General features: G+C 41.5%; 1 protein-coding gene across 6 annotated transcripts in view; it reads right to left on the minus strand.

The window, feature by feature from the left end:
- HPS3 (HPS3 biogenesis of lysosomal organelles complex 2 subunit 1) overlaps positions 1-9,174 on the minus strand; it is a 42,277-nt gene extending 33,103 nt beyond the window's left edge. For all 6 annotated transcript variants that reach the window (XR_014077957.1, XR_014077958.1, XR_014077956.1 and 3 more), the window contains exon 1: positions 8,819-9,174. Coding sequence is in view for 3 of the 6 variants with exons in the window: in XM_081573920.1 (XP_081430046.1) it covers positions 8,819-9,035 (217 nt within the window). In the remaining 3 variants the exon portion in view is untranslated. The remainder of the gene's footprint in view (positions 1-8,818) is intronic.
- Positions 9,175-15,630: the final 6,456 nt, after the last annotated feature.

Here is a 15,630-nt window from a genome sequence, read left to right on the forward strand (position 1 = left end):
TTCCCCACCCAGCTATCAAACCTATGTCTCCTGCATTGCAGGGGGATTCTTTACCACTGAGCCACCTGTGAAGCAGTTAATATCTTAAGACGACCTATTAAATATTCATGTAGCTTACAGAGAAATTCTATGATTTATTTCTATGATAGCTCTACATGTTATTGTAGCTCTGAATCTACAACTCTAACAAAGTTCTCCTGACATAAAGTGTTTGATATTAAGAGTGATGCTAAAATTAGGTAGAAGGAACTCTGAAGAGATCAGTGGAATATATACTGCTACCTCTCCACTCCCCCCAAGTCATATTTTCATGTCATCTCTGAGAAATAGCATAAAGCCACACATACCAAGCAAAATTTCAATTCAAGTCAGTTTTCCCTTAATTGTTGATTTTCTTGGATTTTCTAAATTCCAAAGTAATTTTGGAATTGTTGTTTGTTGTGAGAAGTCAAAGTGATGAAGAGATACAAAATGAAAAGCAGAATGATCTCTCCCCTGCAGTCCAATCCATGAGGAGCCAGTGTTAATACACACAGCTTGCTATGTGTCCTTCTAAACCTTTCTTTCATAGAAACATAGATCACAGAGTGGTAGTTTGTCATTCTTGCTTTTAACAAAATGGAATCACATTAAATATACTTAACAATTTGCAATTTAAAAAAATTACCACAAGAGGGAGGAGATATATGTATAATTATAGCTGATTTGCATTGTTACACAGCAGAAAGCAATACGACATTGTAAAGATTAAAAAAATAAGAATAAAAAATAGTAAAACAATTTTTAAAAATTACCAATTTATTACCAAGATTTCCACTATATTTTTCCCTCCAGGGTAGATACATGGATATCTAAAGTCCTTTTCAATATCTGCAAAATATCTTGTATATACCTGTGTCATAATTTATTCAGCAGTCCCCCTACTGATATACTACATTTAAGTACTGGGTTGACCAAAAACTTTGTTCGGGTTTTTCTGTACTGTCTTAGAGAAAAACCCGAATGACGTTTTTGGCCAACCCCAAATTTCCAGCTTTTTTGTTTTTGCCACTATAGTTTCAGTTCAGTTCAGTTCAGTTGCTCAGTCGTGTCCGACTCTCTGCGACCCCATGAATCGCAGCACGCCAGGCCTCCCTATCCATCACCAAATCCCGGAGTTTACCCAAACTCATGTCCATCAAGTCGGTGATGCCATCCAGCCATCTCATCCTCTGTCGTCCCCTTCTCCTCCTGCCCCCAATCCTTCCCAGCATCAGAGTCTTCTCCAATGAGCCAACTCTTCGCATGAGGTGGCCAAAGTATTGGAGTTTCAGCTTCAACATCAGTCCTTCCAATGAACACCCAGGACTGATCTCCTTTCGGATGGACTGGTTGGATCTCCTTGCAGTCCACAGGACTCTCAAGAGCCTTCTCCAACACCACAGTTCAAAAACATCAATTCTCCGGCGATCAGCTTGCTTCACCGTCCAACTCTCACATCCATGCATGACTATTGGAAAAACCATAGCCTTGACTAGATGGACCTTTGTTGGCAAAGTAATGTCTCTGCTTTTTAATATGCTATCTAGGTTGGCCATAATTTTCCTTCCAAGGAGTACGCATCTTTTAATTTCATGGCTGCAATCACCATCTGCAGTGATTTTGGAGCCTCAAAAAATAAAGTCTGACACTGTTTCCACTGTTTCCCCATCTATTTCCCATGAAGTGATGGGACCAGATGCCATGATCTTAGTTTTCTGAATGTTGAGCTTTAAGCCAACTTTTTCACTCTCCTCACTTTCATCAAGAGGCTTTTTAGTTCTTCTTCACTTTCTGCCATAAGGGTGGTGTCATCTGCATATCTGAGGTTATTGATATTTCTCCCGGCAATCTTGATTCCAGCTTGTGCTTCTTCCAGCCCAGCGTTTCTCATGATGTACTCTGCATAGAAGTTAAATAAGCAGGGTGACAATATACAGCCTTGACATACTCCTTTTCCTATTTGGAACCAGTCTGTTGTTCCATGTCCAGTTCTAACTGTTGCTTCCTGACCTGCATACAGGTTTCTCAAGAGACAAGTCAGATGGTCTGGTATTCCCATCTCTTTCAGAATTTTCCACAGTTTATTGTCATCCACACAATCAAAGGCTTTGGCATGGTCAATAAAGCAGAAATAGATATTTTTCTGGAACTCTTTTGCTTTTTCGATGATCCAGCGGATGTTGGCAATTTGATCTCTGGTTCCTCTGCCTTTTCTAAAACCAGCTTGAACATCTGGAAGTTATAGTTTATGCTGTAATAAATAGGCCTATACCTACATATTTACTTGAAAGTGAAAGTCACTCAGTCATGTTCGACTCTTTGCAACCTCATGGACTATAGTATAAAGTCCATGGAATTCTCTAGGCCAGAATACTGGAGTAGGTAGCCTTTCCCTTCTCCAGGGGATCTTCCCAACCCAGGGATAGAACCCGGGTCTCCTGCATTGCAGGTGGATTTTTTACCAGCTGAGCTACAAGTGAAACCGAAGAATACTGGGGTGTTCATTTCAATGGTGTAGATTTTCAACAGTAAGACTATCAGTCAAAGGGCCAGTACATTTTTAAATTTAATAGATATTGCCAGATTACAATCACAATTACATATTACAGATTCAAATTGCCACAAGCACTGTTTAAACAGGCCTGTTCCCCCACATCCTCACCAGCACTGACTCAATATGATGGAGGAAACAGGGACTGTCATGGACATAAATATCATTTATATTTTCCAGACCACTTATAAAGCTGTTATATGTTTATGCAGCCATGTGCAGTTTCTCTTCTACAAGTTAGCCACTTTTTTTTTTTATTATTATATTGGTTTGTTTTTCTTATCAAGGAATAGCAGCTCTGTGGGTAAAAGACATATTAATCCTTTGCCAGCCATGAAAAGCAAATCACTTTTGGTAGTCGGTAGTTTGATTTTTGACTTTGCTATGGTTTGACTTTGTATGACATCTTTTACCATATAGAACCAGATATGTATCTTTTCCGTGGCTTCTGTGTTTCCTGACTTGTTTAACCAATCTCTTGCATCTGTCAAATTACACAAACACACTCTTATATATTCTATTTTGGGGAGGGGTGGTAAATTAAAATTTTAATCTTTAGAACTTTCTGGGTTGGAGGGGAGAAGTCAGGGTTCTTTCAAATAGAGAATTCACTAAATGTTAGACATTATTAGGTAAACAAGCCAGTCTCCAATGAATTGACATTGAAATGCTGTGGTCAGCACAACTTCTTCCCACATACAGGTGCAGCAAGCAAGCCGGGGCAGCCCTTTTCTGAAGACACTCAGTGGGCTGGCCAGGCCCCCTCTCCTCTGGACTGAGCCAGGCTTCAAGACAGGCAAACCTTCTCCCGTGCTGGTTCCTTTGATGCCACAGACATCCTGCATCTGTTTTCTCCCCAGAGATCTTGGTTGTTGTTTAGTCACTAAGTTGTGTCCGACCCTTTTGAGATCCCATGGACGGTGTGCTCCTCTGTCCATGGGATTTCCCCAGCCAAGAATACTGGAGTGGGTTGCTATTTTCTTCTTCAAGAAATCTAGGTGGAATACCTAACTATACCCTGTGGGTTCCATACATTGGCTCACTCTGTTCCAGAGAAGGTCTGATGGAGTTGAGAGCAGAAGATACCATGTGGCCTCCATCTTCCTTAAACTCTCTCAGTAAATACATTAAAGAAAAAATTTTTTATTGTGGTAAAATACACATAACATAAAATTTACCACTTTCACTATTTTTCAGTGTACAATCCATGGCATCAGATACATTCACATTGTTATGCAGCCATTACCACCATCTTGAAAACTTTTTCATCTTCCCCCAAACTCTGAATCCACTAACAATAACTCCCCATTCCCACCCTCTGTACATATATGTCTTTTACTATTTACATAATACAATAAAGCATCAATGCTGAAGAGCATGGATTATGTGCAAATACATAAATATCAACTATTTGTACACATCTTCAGATCTAACTCAAAACTGAGGTACATAAAATTGAAAGCAAAACTAAATGTGTGTAGAGTAAAACTGAAAACCAGGACTGAACACTGTGGTACATCAGAAGTCGTGCCTCGTGAACACAGACTCTAGCAACCACCATTCCACTTCTGTCTCTATGAATCTGACTATTCTAAGGTACCTCATAAGTGGAATCATACAATATTTGTCCTTTTGTGTCAGGTTTATTTCACTTAGTGTAATGTCTTCAAGGTTCATTTGTGTTGTACACATATTAGAATTTCATCCCTTTTTAAGGCTGTATGGATACACTGCATTTTGCTTATCTGTCGATGAATACTTGGGCTGCTTCCAACTCTTGGCTCTAGTGAAAATTCCTGTGTATACTGGTGTACAAATGTGTGCACAAGCCCCTGTTTTCAGTTAATCTTTCACTTTCTCCAGAAGTGAAACTCCTGGAGAAGGGAATGGCTACCCACTCCAGTATCCTGGCCTGGAGAATTCCATGGACCGAGGAGCCTGCCAGGCTACAGTCCATGGAGTTGCCAAAAGTCAGACACAACTGAGCAACTTTCACATGTGGAAATTCTATGAATTTTTTCAGGAACCATCATACTGTTTTCTACAGCAGCTCTATCATTTTACTCTCCCACCAGCAATGTACAAAGGTTACAATTTCTCCACATCCTCATCAATACTTATTATTTCTATTTGTTTTGATAACGACCATCCTAATGAGTATGAAATAGTACCTCTTTGTGGTTTTGATTTGCGTTTCCATTATGATTAGTGATGTTGAGCATCTTGTCCTGTGCTTGTCGGCAACTTAGATAAGTATCTATTCAAACTCTGCCAATTTTCAAATTGGGTTGTTTTGTTGTTTGCTGAGTTATAAGAGTTCTTCTGAATACTAATTCCTTATTGGGTATATGCTTTGCAAATATTTTCTCCCTTTTCTGTAGACTACTTTTTCAAATCAGTTGATAGTGTCCTTTGATACACAAAATTTTTTAATTTTGATGACAGCCAACTTTTCCATTTTTTCTTTGTTGTCAGTGCTTTGGTGTCATATTCAAGTTACTAGTTACTTAATGAACTTTAAAACTAAGAATATTTGTTTAGTTATAATAAAAGGTTTTATACATTTTATCTTAGAAAAATATAAGCTTTTTTTCATACATCTACAAATATATGCTTATTATTGGTAAAGTCTATATCTCAACTGTTTATATGTAATTTGCAAACTACAGATAGAACCTATGCTGTCTTATGTTTTCAAGTTAATAACTTGTTTTATAAACAATGAACTAGAACTTGCTAAGTGTGTCTTCCTGATAAGCCTTATAAACAGACCTTTAGAGTTCTCTCAGTTAATCCTCACAATCCTTCAAGGCAAGATCCCCTTCTCCATTTTATAGATTAGGAATCTGAGACTCAAATATGCTAAGTGAAGTCAAGTCACTCAGTCATGTCTGACTCTTTGCAATCCCATGGACTATATAGTCCATGGAATTCTCCAGGCCAGAATACTGGAGTCGGTAGCCTTCCCTTTCTCCAGGAGATCTTCCCAACCCAGGGATCAAACCCAGGTCTCCCACATTGCAGGCAGATTATTTACCAGCTGAGCCACAGGGGAAGCCTTCAAATAAGCTAAGTATCTTGCTTAGGCAACACAGCCAACAAATGATGGCACTTGGGCTTAAATCTGGTTCTGGTTAGCTCCAAGGTCAATGGTCATTCCATGCATCTCTCAAAATGTTAGAAAGGAGATATAAGTCTAGAGGATTCTAGCCCTTCATAAGAGAAAGGAATTAAACTTTTCAAAGCATTGTGTGCTCAGGGTTTTATTTTACTTATTTTATGACAGCTTTTGTCTTTATTAAGCAAATTTAAAAATCATTTTTCTATTTATTCTCAAGCTGAGAGTCACTGATTTAAAAAAATAATAAGTAAACTTTTCCTTTTATGCGGCAAGATCATAAGCCTGGTTAACACTAATCCCTAAATTAAAAGGCTGCGCTCCTATGACAACACAATTATCAGAAGGCAGTAATAATATACGATGAATCAAAATATGTTTTACGACTTAAAAAGTTGAGGGAGGGTAGGTCTTTGTTGTTCAGTCGCTAAGTCCTATCTGGTCCAACCCTTTGTGATCCCATGGACTGTAGCATGCCAAGCTTCCCTGTCCTTCACTATCTTCCGGAGTTGGCTCAAACTCACATTCATGGAATCAGTGATGCTATCTAACCATCTCCATCCACAGTAGGGGGAGATAATAGACATTCTAGGGCTCTTTCATGCACTTGTGCTATGTGGTCTTGTCCTCTCTGCCCCACACCTCCAGACATCCCATAAACAAGTGTCCAGCACCAGAAGTCCCTACACAGCACTCAACTCTGGCCACAGAAATCTTTCTCCTTTGAGAGCAGTGAGGTCCCAAATCTCTTCTTTCTCCCTTCACACACAAAACTTAAAATAATTTGAATTACTGATGATGATATTAGGGGCCCATACTTCAAAATTTCAACCTACATTCTACCACCTCCAATCTTTATGAAAGGAGCCTAGCATCTTGCTAATTAGAGACAAAAAGAAATTGAAAATGTCTTCTTCTTGTGTAAGAATCTGCAAAGCATATATAGTGAATAGAAATTGCTGATCTAAGATTCACTTTGTTTTTGATGGGGTGAGACTAGGAGAGACACTGGGCTTAGAGCAGGAATCCCCAAGTCCAAGCCAGTGTTAGTGAGAGGAAAGAGGCCAAAAGGAAAAAGCTGAGATGCGTAAGAGGAGTTATCTGGATATCAGCATATCTAGCAGTCCTCTACCTACGTTTTGGCAGAAGCTGCACCCAAGCATTAAGTTCAAGCTGAAAGTTACCCTTGAGCTATCTGACTTATGCTAACACCATACCACATGACTCGTGAACTTTTTTTAAGACAGTCAATGGACTTACAAAAACATCTTTGTTAACTTCAAGGCATCAGTACCACCATGCTACTCACTGCCTACAGGAGTCAATATGGCTCTAGGTCAGTGATTCTCAATCCTGACTACACAGGAGACTCACCCAATGCTGGGCCACACCCCAGGAAACTGGTACCGTTTCTCTGAGGTCCAGGAATCTTTTTAAGCTACCCTAGGTGATTCTTAAACACCAGTAAAGGCATCAAAGGATTCCCCAGAATCACCACTAGTGACAGGCAAGAAAGCTAGAGGTTCACACAGTGCCGGTCACTTACAATTCTACACTAAATGTCCATTTGGAAGAATGGGGCCAATCATGTAAATAGTGGTTATCTGCCCCCCACCAGCACACACACACATACTCATGTTGAAACTGGTGAGCCTGCCACTTAACAGAGCTCTTGAAGGTAAGAATTCATAGGTCTAAAAAGGAGGTGGGGAAAACTACTAATATTGTGAAATGATTAGGAGAGCAACACCATTAAAAATACCAAAATCAGAGCCTTCTGCTGACAGAGAATTTACAGATCTAGTAAGTGTTTTTCAAACTGGTCTGTAGACCTGAAGGCCCCTATTGATGTCTAAACTATTCAAAAAGAAAAAGTAGTAACAATATAAGAAGTTGCTCATAAAGCAAAGGCATCCAACATTTGGAGCTAGGTGTTTTTATATAAATAATGACAGTAAATAATAGGGCTTTTCATTTTTTTTAACATGTATCTTTACTCGATAAAACGAACAGTCAGATACTGTGTATGGTAGCCCCGCAGTTTTTTTGCTGATCCACAAAATTCCAAGGTCTGGAAATCACTGATCTGGTTTTTCGCTTTCTTTTTTTTAACACAAATGGAGACCCAAAAGTTTCTATAAACTCACACATAGTCAGTTGTGAACAGAGTAAAGTTTATACAGAGCTCTACAATCCTCCAGGTTCATGCTTTTCACTTTATTAGTAAATACCTCAGTCACAGGCTTTTCCATCTTAAATACTGCAATTTACACCCCTACTGAAAAGCAGAATTCAAATTTTAAGTGTATTATTAGACAGTTAAGAATCCTACGGTGAATTCTCCTGTAAACTTAAGTACCTATTTCTGCCTATTTGCATCTTTTGCCGGGGGTGGGGGAGGCGGGCTTGCACTTGGCATGCAGGATCTTAGTTCCCCACCAGGGATCAATCCATGCCCCCTGCAGTGGAAGTGAAGAGTCTTAACCACTGGACCACCAGGAAAGTCCCAAAGTACCTATTTTTAATATTGGATACTTCTAAACAGGGATATGCCCACTCAGTATCCCCTTGGTACCGCTTCACATTTTTAGTGGAAAAGGAGTAGTGGATGCTACTTTTCTGGGGGGAAAGGGGCCTAAGACCCGAGTTCTACTTACACAGATTTAAAAATTAGCAGGTCATGTGAGCTTTCAAAAATCGACAGGAAATAGATAAAGCACTGGCCATGAGTTGGCATAATTGTTGAAGATGGGATTAACCGGGGGTTCAGGATATCATTCTCCCTACTTTTGTATGTACTTGTTTTCTATAATAAAAGAGTCTTACTTGGTTTGTTTTGGTTTCAAGTGTCTGAGTTGAGGGGAATCCAGTCACCCAACCAAGGGCGTTTCCAGCGAGGACTCCAGAAGAGCAAAAACAACCAGCATTCCCAGAGCCCACCAGAGGCCTGCTCTCACCTGTGGTTGCCAGGACAACTGCACAGCTCTCATCTTCCTTTAGCCGCCGGACCGGGCGAGACCATCCTACAAGCAGGAAGTCCTTCCCTCCCCAGAGCTGCTGGCGTCACTCGGTCCTCTAAGGAGGCCCCAACGCGGAGCCGAGGCGCCCCTTCCCCCGCCACTACTTACCGGCCTCGCTGTAGGCCAGGCGCAGCACCCTGCCCAGCGTGGAGAAGACGCACCTCGGCTGGCACAGCTCCTGGCCGACCACGGTGAACGCCTCCACCTTGCAGCCAGCCGCCACGAATAGGGTATCGCGTCCCCCGCCGCAGAAGCGCTCGGGCTCCAGCTTGCAGGGCACCACCTGCTGCGAGCCAAACGGGTGCAGGTTATATAACTGCACCATCCTGGCGACCGGCTGCGGGCCGCCCGGCGGTGCCCGCTCCGGCCTGCCAGCCCCTCTGGGCACCGGGAGACCCCGCGAGGGCCGCGGAGGCTGGACCACTTCCGCGAGCGATTGCACGGAGCCGAGTCATGTGAGCACCAGGCGGACCAGCCTGCGGCGCCGATTCTTAAAGAGGCAGCTACACCGTGAGGGTGGAGCCGGAGGTGAGGACGCGCCCGCCAGCGGCCGCGCCTCGCTGGACCTCGGGCCGCGCCTCCGCGCCCAAGAGTTAGCGGGCACTGGAACCAGTATGTTTTTCCCTTCATGTTTTCATGATACGGCTTTGGGCCAGGCGAGATGTTTAGGCCCTTGAGGCCGTTTAAATACTTGATCATCTGTTGTACCCTTTGCTACTTTCTGCAGCCTCTGAGCTTCTGGAGAACAAGACTGCAAAAACTGGAGTGGAGTGCTCACAGCTCAACTTCGGGCTAAAGGGAAGAGTTGCTCAGAAGCACTGGACGTTTCAGAATGTTTTAGTTGGAAAGAGGAGCTCCTAGAACGTGCTTGGCAAAATAAAAAAATATTTGCTGAAGAAGCGTGGATATCATCTAATGAACTCCAAATATTTGAAAAAGATTAGTTTGAGCCCAAAGGATAGAAGGACTAAGGATGGAACCCACTGGTTCTCACTCCAGTGCGCCCAAGACTCAGTTCAGTTCGGTTCAGTCGCTCAGTCGTGTCTGACTCTTTGCGACCCCACGGACTGCACGACGCCAGGCCTCCCTGTCCATCTCCAACTCCCGGAGTTGACTCAGACTCATGTCCATTGAGTTGGTGATGCCATACGACCATCTCATCCTCTGTCGTCCCCTTCTCCTCCCGCCTCCAATCTTTCCCAGTATCAGGGTGTTTTCCAATGAGTCAGTTCTTCGCATCAGGTGGCCAAAGTATTGGAGCTTCAGCTTCAGCATCAGTCCTTCCTATGAATATTCAAGACTGATTTCCTTTAGGATGGACTGGTTGGATCTCTTTGCAGTCCAAGGAGTCTTCTCTAACACCACAGTTCAAAAGCATCAATTCTTCGGTGCTCAGCTTTCTTTATAGCCCAACTCTCTTATCCAAACATGGCTACTGGAAAAACCATAGCTTTGACTAGATGAACCTTTGTCAGCAAAGTAATGTCTCTGCTTTTTAATATGCTATCTAGATTGGTCATAATTTTTCTTCCAAGGAGCAAGTGTCTTTTGATTTCATGGCTGCAGTCACCATCTGCAATAATTTTGGAGCCCCCAAAAATAAAGTCTGTCACTGTTTCCATTGCTTCCCCATCTATTTGCCATGAAGTGATGGGACCAGATGCCAAATCTTAGTTTTCTAGATGTTGAGTTTTAAGCCAGCTTTTTCACTCTCCTCTTTCACTTTCATCAAGAGGTTCTTTAGTTCTTTGTTTTCTGCCAGAAGGGTGGTGTCATCTGCATATCTGAGGTTATTGATATTTATCCCGGCAATCTTGATTCCAGCTTGTGCTCATCCAGCCCAGCATTTCTCATGATGTACTCTGCATAGAAGTTAAATAAGCAGGGTAACAATATGCAGCCTTGATGTACTCCTTTCCCTATTTGGAACCAGTCTGTTGTTCCATGTCCAGTTCTAACTGTTGCTTCCTGACCTGCATACAGATTTCTCAAGAGACAGGTCTGATGGTCTAGTATTCCCATCTCTTAAAGAATTTTCCACAGTTTGTTGTGATCCACGCAATCAAAGGCTTTGGTATAGTCAATAAAGCAGAAGTAGATGTTTTTGTGGAACTCTTGCTTTTTCGATGATCCAACAGATGTTGACAATTTGATCTCTGGTTCCTCTGCCTTTTCTAAAACAGGCTTGAACATCTGCAAGTTCATGGTTCACGAACTGTTGAAACCTGGCTTGGAGAATTTTGAGCATTACTTTACTAGCATGTGAGATGAGTGGAATTGTGTGGTAGTTTGAACATTCTTTGGCATTGCCTTTCTTTGGGATTGGAATGAAAACTGACCTTTTCCAGGCCTGTAGCCACTGCTGAGTTTTCCAAATTTGTTGGCATATTGAGTGCAGCACTTTCACAGCATCATCTTTTAGGATTTGAAATAGCTCAACTGGAATTCCATCACCTCCACTAGCTTTGTTTGTGGTGATGCTTCCTAAGGCCCACTCGACTTTGCACTCCAAGATGTCTGGCTCTAGGTGAGTGATGATACCATCGTAATTATCTGGGTTGTGAAGATCTTTTTTGTATAGTTCTTCTGTGGATTCTATCTAATCTGTATTCTGTATCTATTCCTGACATCTCAGTGTGGAGCTCATGGTTGCAAATTCTCATTAAGAAAACAACAACGCGATTTAGATGAAGCAGGTATTGGAGCTACTCTTTCCAATTCATCCAGGAAAAAAAAAAATCTAAGTATGGATTGAGGGATGCTGTCTTACTTTTGGCACACAGGGACAGGACTGAAAAGAAAAAGCAAAATTTCCTTTTGTCACCCTCATGACCTTTTTTCTTCTAAGAATTTACAAATTAGGTGCAATTGGACTAAAATGAATTAAATTATACCTCCATTTCCTAAACCCTGTTGATGAATAAAGTTGTCCTCAGTAATAAACTCTGCTTCACCCAACCACTAGGGACTCGGTGAGATAACAGTTCACCAAACTCAGTGAGACCAGGAAGTGAACAGAGAGGTTTGCTCTGGTCAGCCAGCTAGGGCTGAAAACTCATGAAAGGCTCTCATAGAAAATAATCAGCTTAACACAGCCCACAACTCATTCTTTTAGATACAACACTCATGCATACTCCTTCACAAATATTTGTCTTATGATCCTTTTTTGACTTTCTCCTGTAAGGCTGAAAATGACAATTTTAGTGCTAAATTAAAATTTTGAGACTAAAATTACAATTTTGTTGTAATTTCACCTACATTAAAATGTTTACTTAGGGGAGGGGACATACGTATACTTATGGTTGATTCATGCTGATGTATGATAGAAACCAATACGATATTGTAAAGCAATTATCCTTCAGTTAAAAATAAATATTTAAAAAATGTTTATTTTGGGTAAAGAAGTGAAATTTGCACAAAGCCTGGAACTCCAGTCCCTTCCAGAGACAGCCACTTCTCCCTTACACCTGTGTCTGGCTCATCTAAGATTCTTAGAGATCAGACATGCTAACAAAGGGAAGGTGGCAGTGTGCCTGGTTTCCACATTTGTCCATAGCTCTAAACAAGAGCTGCCTATTTGACCTCTTGTAACAAATGCAGAGACAACAGTGGGCATGCCATCATGTCCTCGTTCGAGGCTAGGTTAGTCTGCTAGGGCAGTCATAACAGAATAACCACAGAATGAATGGCTTAAACAACAACAAAAAATTTTTTTTCACAATTCTGGAGGCCTGAAGTCCAAGATCAAGGTTTCCGCAGTACTGGTTTTTCTGAAGGTCTCTCTCAACGTACAGATGGCCACTGTCTTAATCCATCGGGCTGTGATAACAAAATACCACAGATTGGGCAGCTTATAACAACAGAAATTTCTCACAGTTCTGGAGGCTGGGGAAGTCCAAGATCAAGGTACCAGCATAAATGGGTGAGAGTCCTCTTCGGTTTACAGACTGCTGACTCCTTGCCCTGTACTCTCTAGCTGGAAAGGGCTAGGGAGTGCTGTAGGATCTCTTTTATAAGAGCACTAATCAGAATCTGCGACCCACTCTCCAGAAACCTTGTCTGGAGAATTCCATGAATAGAGGAGCCTGGCAGGCTATAGTCCATGGGGTTGTAAAGAGTCAGACAGGACTGAGCAACTAACAGCTTATAGGATTTCTGTATGTTGCTCAGCATCATTAGTCTTTAGAGAAATACACCAAAAAAACACCATCAGAGACCATGATACATTTATTATAGACTAAAATTAAAAAGATCCATCATAATAAGCATTGATGAGGATATAGAGAAATTGGTGTGGGTGTCAAATGGTACAATAGCTTTTGAAACAGTTTGACAGTCTCTTAGAAAGCTAGACATGTACCTACCATATGATCCAACCATTTTACTCCTAGGTGTTTACCCAAAAGAACTGAAGGCATATATCCTTAAAATCACTTGTACTCACATTTTCATACACATATTAACATTATATGCAATAGTCAAACATGAAAAAAAAACAATTATCCATCATCAGATAAATCAGTTCATTTCAGTCGCTCAGTTGTGTCTGACTTTTTGTGACCCCATGGACTGCAACGCTCCAGGCTTCACTGTCCATCACCAACTCCCAAAGCTTGCTCAAACTCATGTCCATTGAGTCAGTGATGCCATCCAACCATCTCATCCTCTGTCATCCCCTTCTCCTCCTGCCTTCAGTCTTTCCCAGCATCAGGGGCATTTCCAATGAGTTACTTCATTGGATCAGGTGGCCTTAGTTAAGTGTCAGCATCAATCCTTCTAATGAATATTCAGGGTTGATTTCCCTTAGGATTGACTGGTTTGATCTCCTTGCTGTCCAAGGGACTCTCAAGAGTATTCTGCAACACCACAGTTCGAAAGCATCAATTCTTTGGTGCTCAGCTTTCATTATAGTCCAACTCTCACATCCATACAAGACTACTGGAAAAACCATAACTTTGACTAGATGGGCCTTTGTCAGCAAAGTAATGTCTCTGCTTTTTAATATGCTGTCTAGGTTGGTCATAGCTTTTCTTTTGAGGAGCAAAAGCATCTTTTAATTTCATGGCTGCAGTCACCATCTGCAGTGATTTTGGAGCCCAAGAAAATAAAGTCTGTCACTGTTTCCATTGTCTCCCTCTCTATTTGCCATGAAGTGATGGAACCGGATGCCATGATGAATGTTGAGTTTTAAGCCAGCTTCTTCACTCTCCTCTTTTACTTTCATCAAGAGGCTCTTCAGTTCCTCTTCGCTTTCTGCCATAAGGATGGTGTCATCTGCATATCTGAGATTATTGATATTTCTCCTGGTAATCTTGATTCCAGCTTGTGCTTCATCCAGCTCAGCATTTTGCATGATGTACCCTGCGTATAAGTTAAATAAGCAGGGTAACAATATATAGTCTTGACGTACTCCTTTCCCAACTTGGAGCTAGCCCATTGTCCATGTCGTTCTAAGTGTTGCTTCTTGACCTGCATACATATTTCTCAGGAGGTAGGTAAGGTGGTCTGGTATTCCCATCTCTTGAAGAATTTTCCAGTTTGTTGTGATCCACACAAAGGCTTTAGCATAGTCAATGAAGCAGAAGTAGATGTTTTCTGGAATTCTCTTGCTTTTTTCTATGATCCAACGGATGTTGGCAATTTGATCTCTGGTTCCTCTGTCTTTTCTAAGTCCAGCTTAAACAACTGGAAGTTCTCGGTTCATATACTGTTACAGCCTAGCTTGGAGAATTTTGAGCATTACTTTGCTAGCATGTGAAATGAGTGCAATTGTGGGGTAGTTTGAACATTCTTTGGCATTGCCTTTCTTTGGGATTGGAATGAAAACTGACCTTTTCCAGGCCTGTGACCACTGCTGGGTTTTCCAAATTTGCTGGCATATTGAGTGCAGCTCTTTCACAGCATCGTCTTTTAGGATTTGAAATAGCTCACCTGGAATTCCATCACCTCCTCTAGCTTTGTTCACAGTGATGCTTCCTAAGACCCACTTGACTTCACACTCCAGAATGTCTGGCTCTAGGTGAGTGATCACACCATTGTGGTTATCTGAGTCATGAAGATCTTTTTTGTATAGTTCTTCTGTGTATTCTTGCCACCTCTTCTTAATATCTTCTGCTTCTGTTAGATCTATATTGTTTCTGTCCTTTATTGTGCTCATCTTTGCATGAAATGTTCTCTTGGTATCTCTAATTTTCTTGAAGAAATCTCTAGTCTTTCCCATTCTATTGTTTTCCTCTATTTCTTTGCATTGATCACTTAGGAAGGCTTTCTGATCTCTCCTTGCTATTTGGAGGTCTGCATTCAGTGGATATTTGGTTCTGTGCTCGGCATGTGGTAGATGTCTCACACGTTACTTTTGCGTGTTGCATGTTGGTGTCTTAACTGTTATTTCTGATATTATTCTGTGACCAAGACTCTTTCCCCCAATTTAGGCAGCAGAAACGAGGGAATTATATACTCACTGTGCTCAGGGAAAGAATGAAAGAAGAACCAGAGAATCTAATTCATATCTTTTAAGTTTTAAAATTTTAGATGGATTTATAGTACAAAAGGATTTGCGAAATTATGCCATCAGGTGGGACCAGTTGCCTCTCAAACCACTCTGACTGTTCAAAGTGTGCTAAACTGAGGTGAAAGAGAGGGTTTGAAGGGAAAAAGGAGTTAAAAGCAGGTATGTCTCCCTTTGAAGGGATATTGGCTCTACCCAAACCCACGTTCTGCACCATCACACAAGAGGGGCCCAGGAGAGGATGAAATGACAAAAATCTGAGACTTAAAGAATCTAAGAGCTAAGGACTAGAAAACAACAACAAAATAAAGAAGTGGCAGGCAGAGATGCCTAAGGCCCTGCAGAAGTGGTACTGAGGTGCATAGACAGACAATGGGGTCTGAGCAGCCTCGTGCCTCTCTGTGTACTCCAG

Source organism: Giraffa tippelskirchi, chromosome 2, assembly GCF_054371585.1.
Source record: "Giraffa tippelskirchi isolate mGirTip1 chromosome 2, T2T-mGirTip1v1.2.pri, whole genome shotgun sequence".
Taxonomy (NCBI): domain Eukaryota; kingdom Metazoa; phylum Chordata; class Mammalia; order Artiodactyla; family Giraffidae; genus Giraffa; species Giraffa tippelskirchi.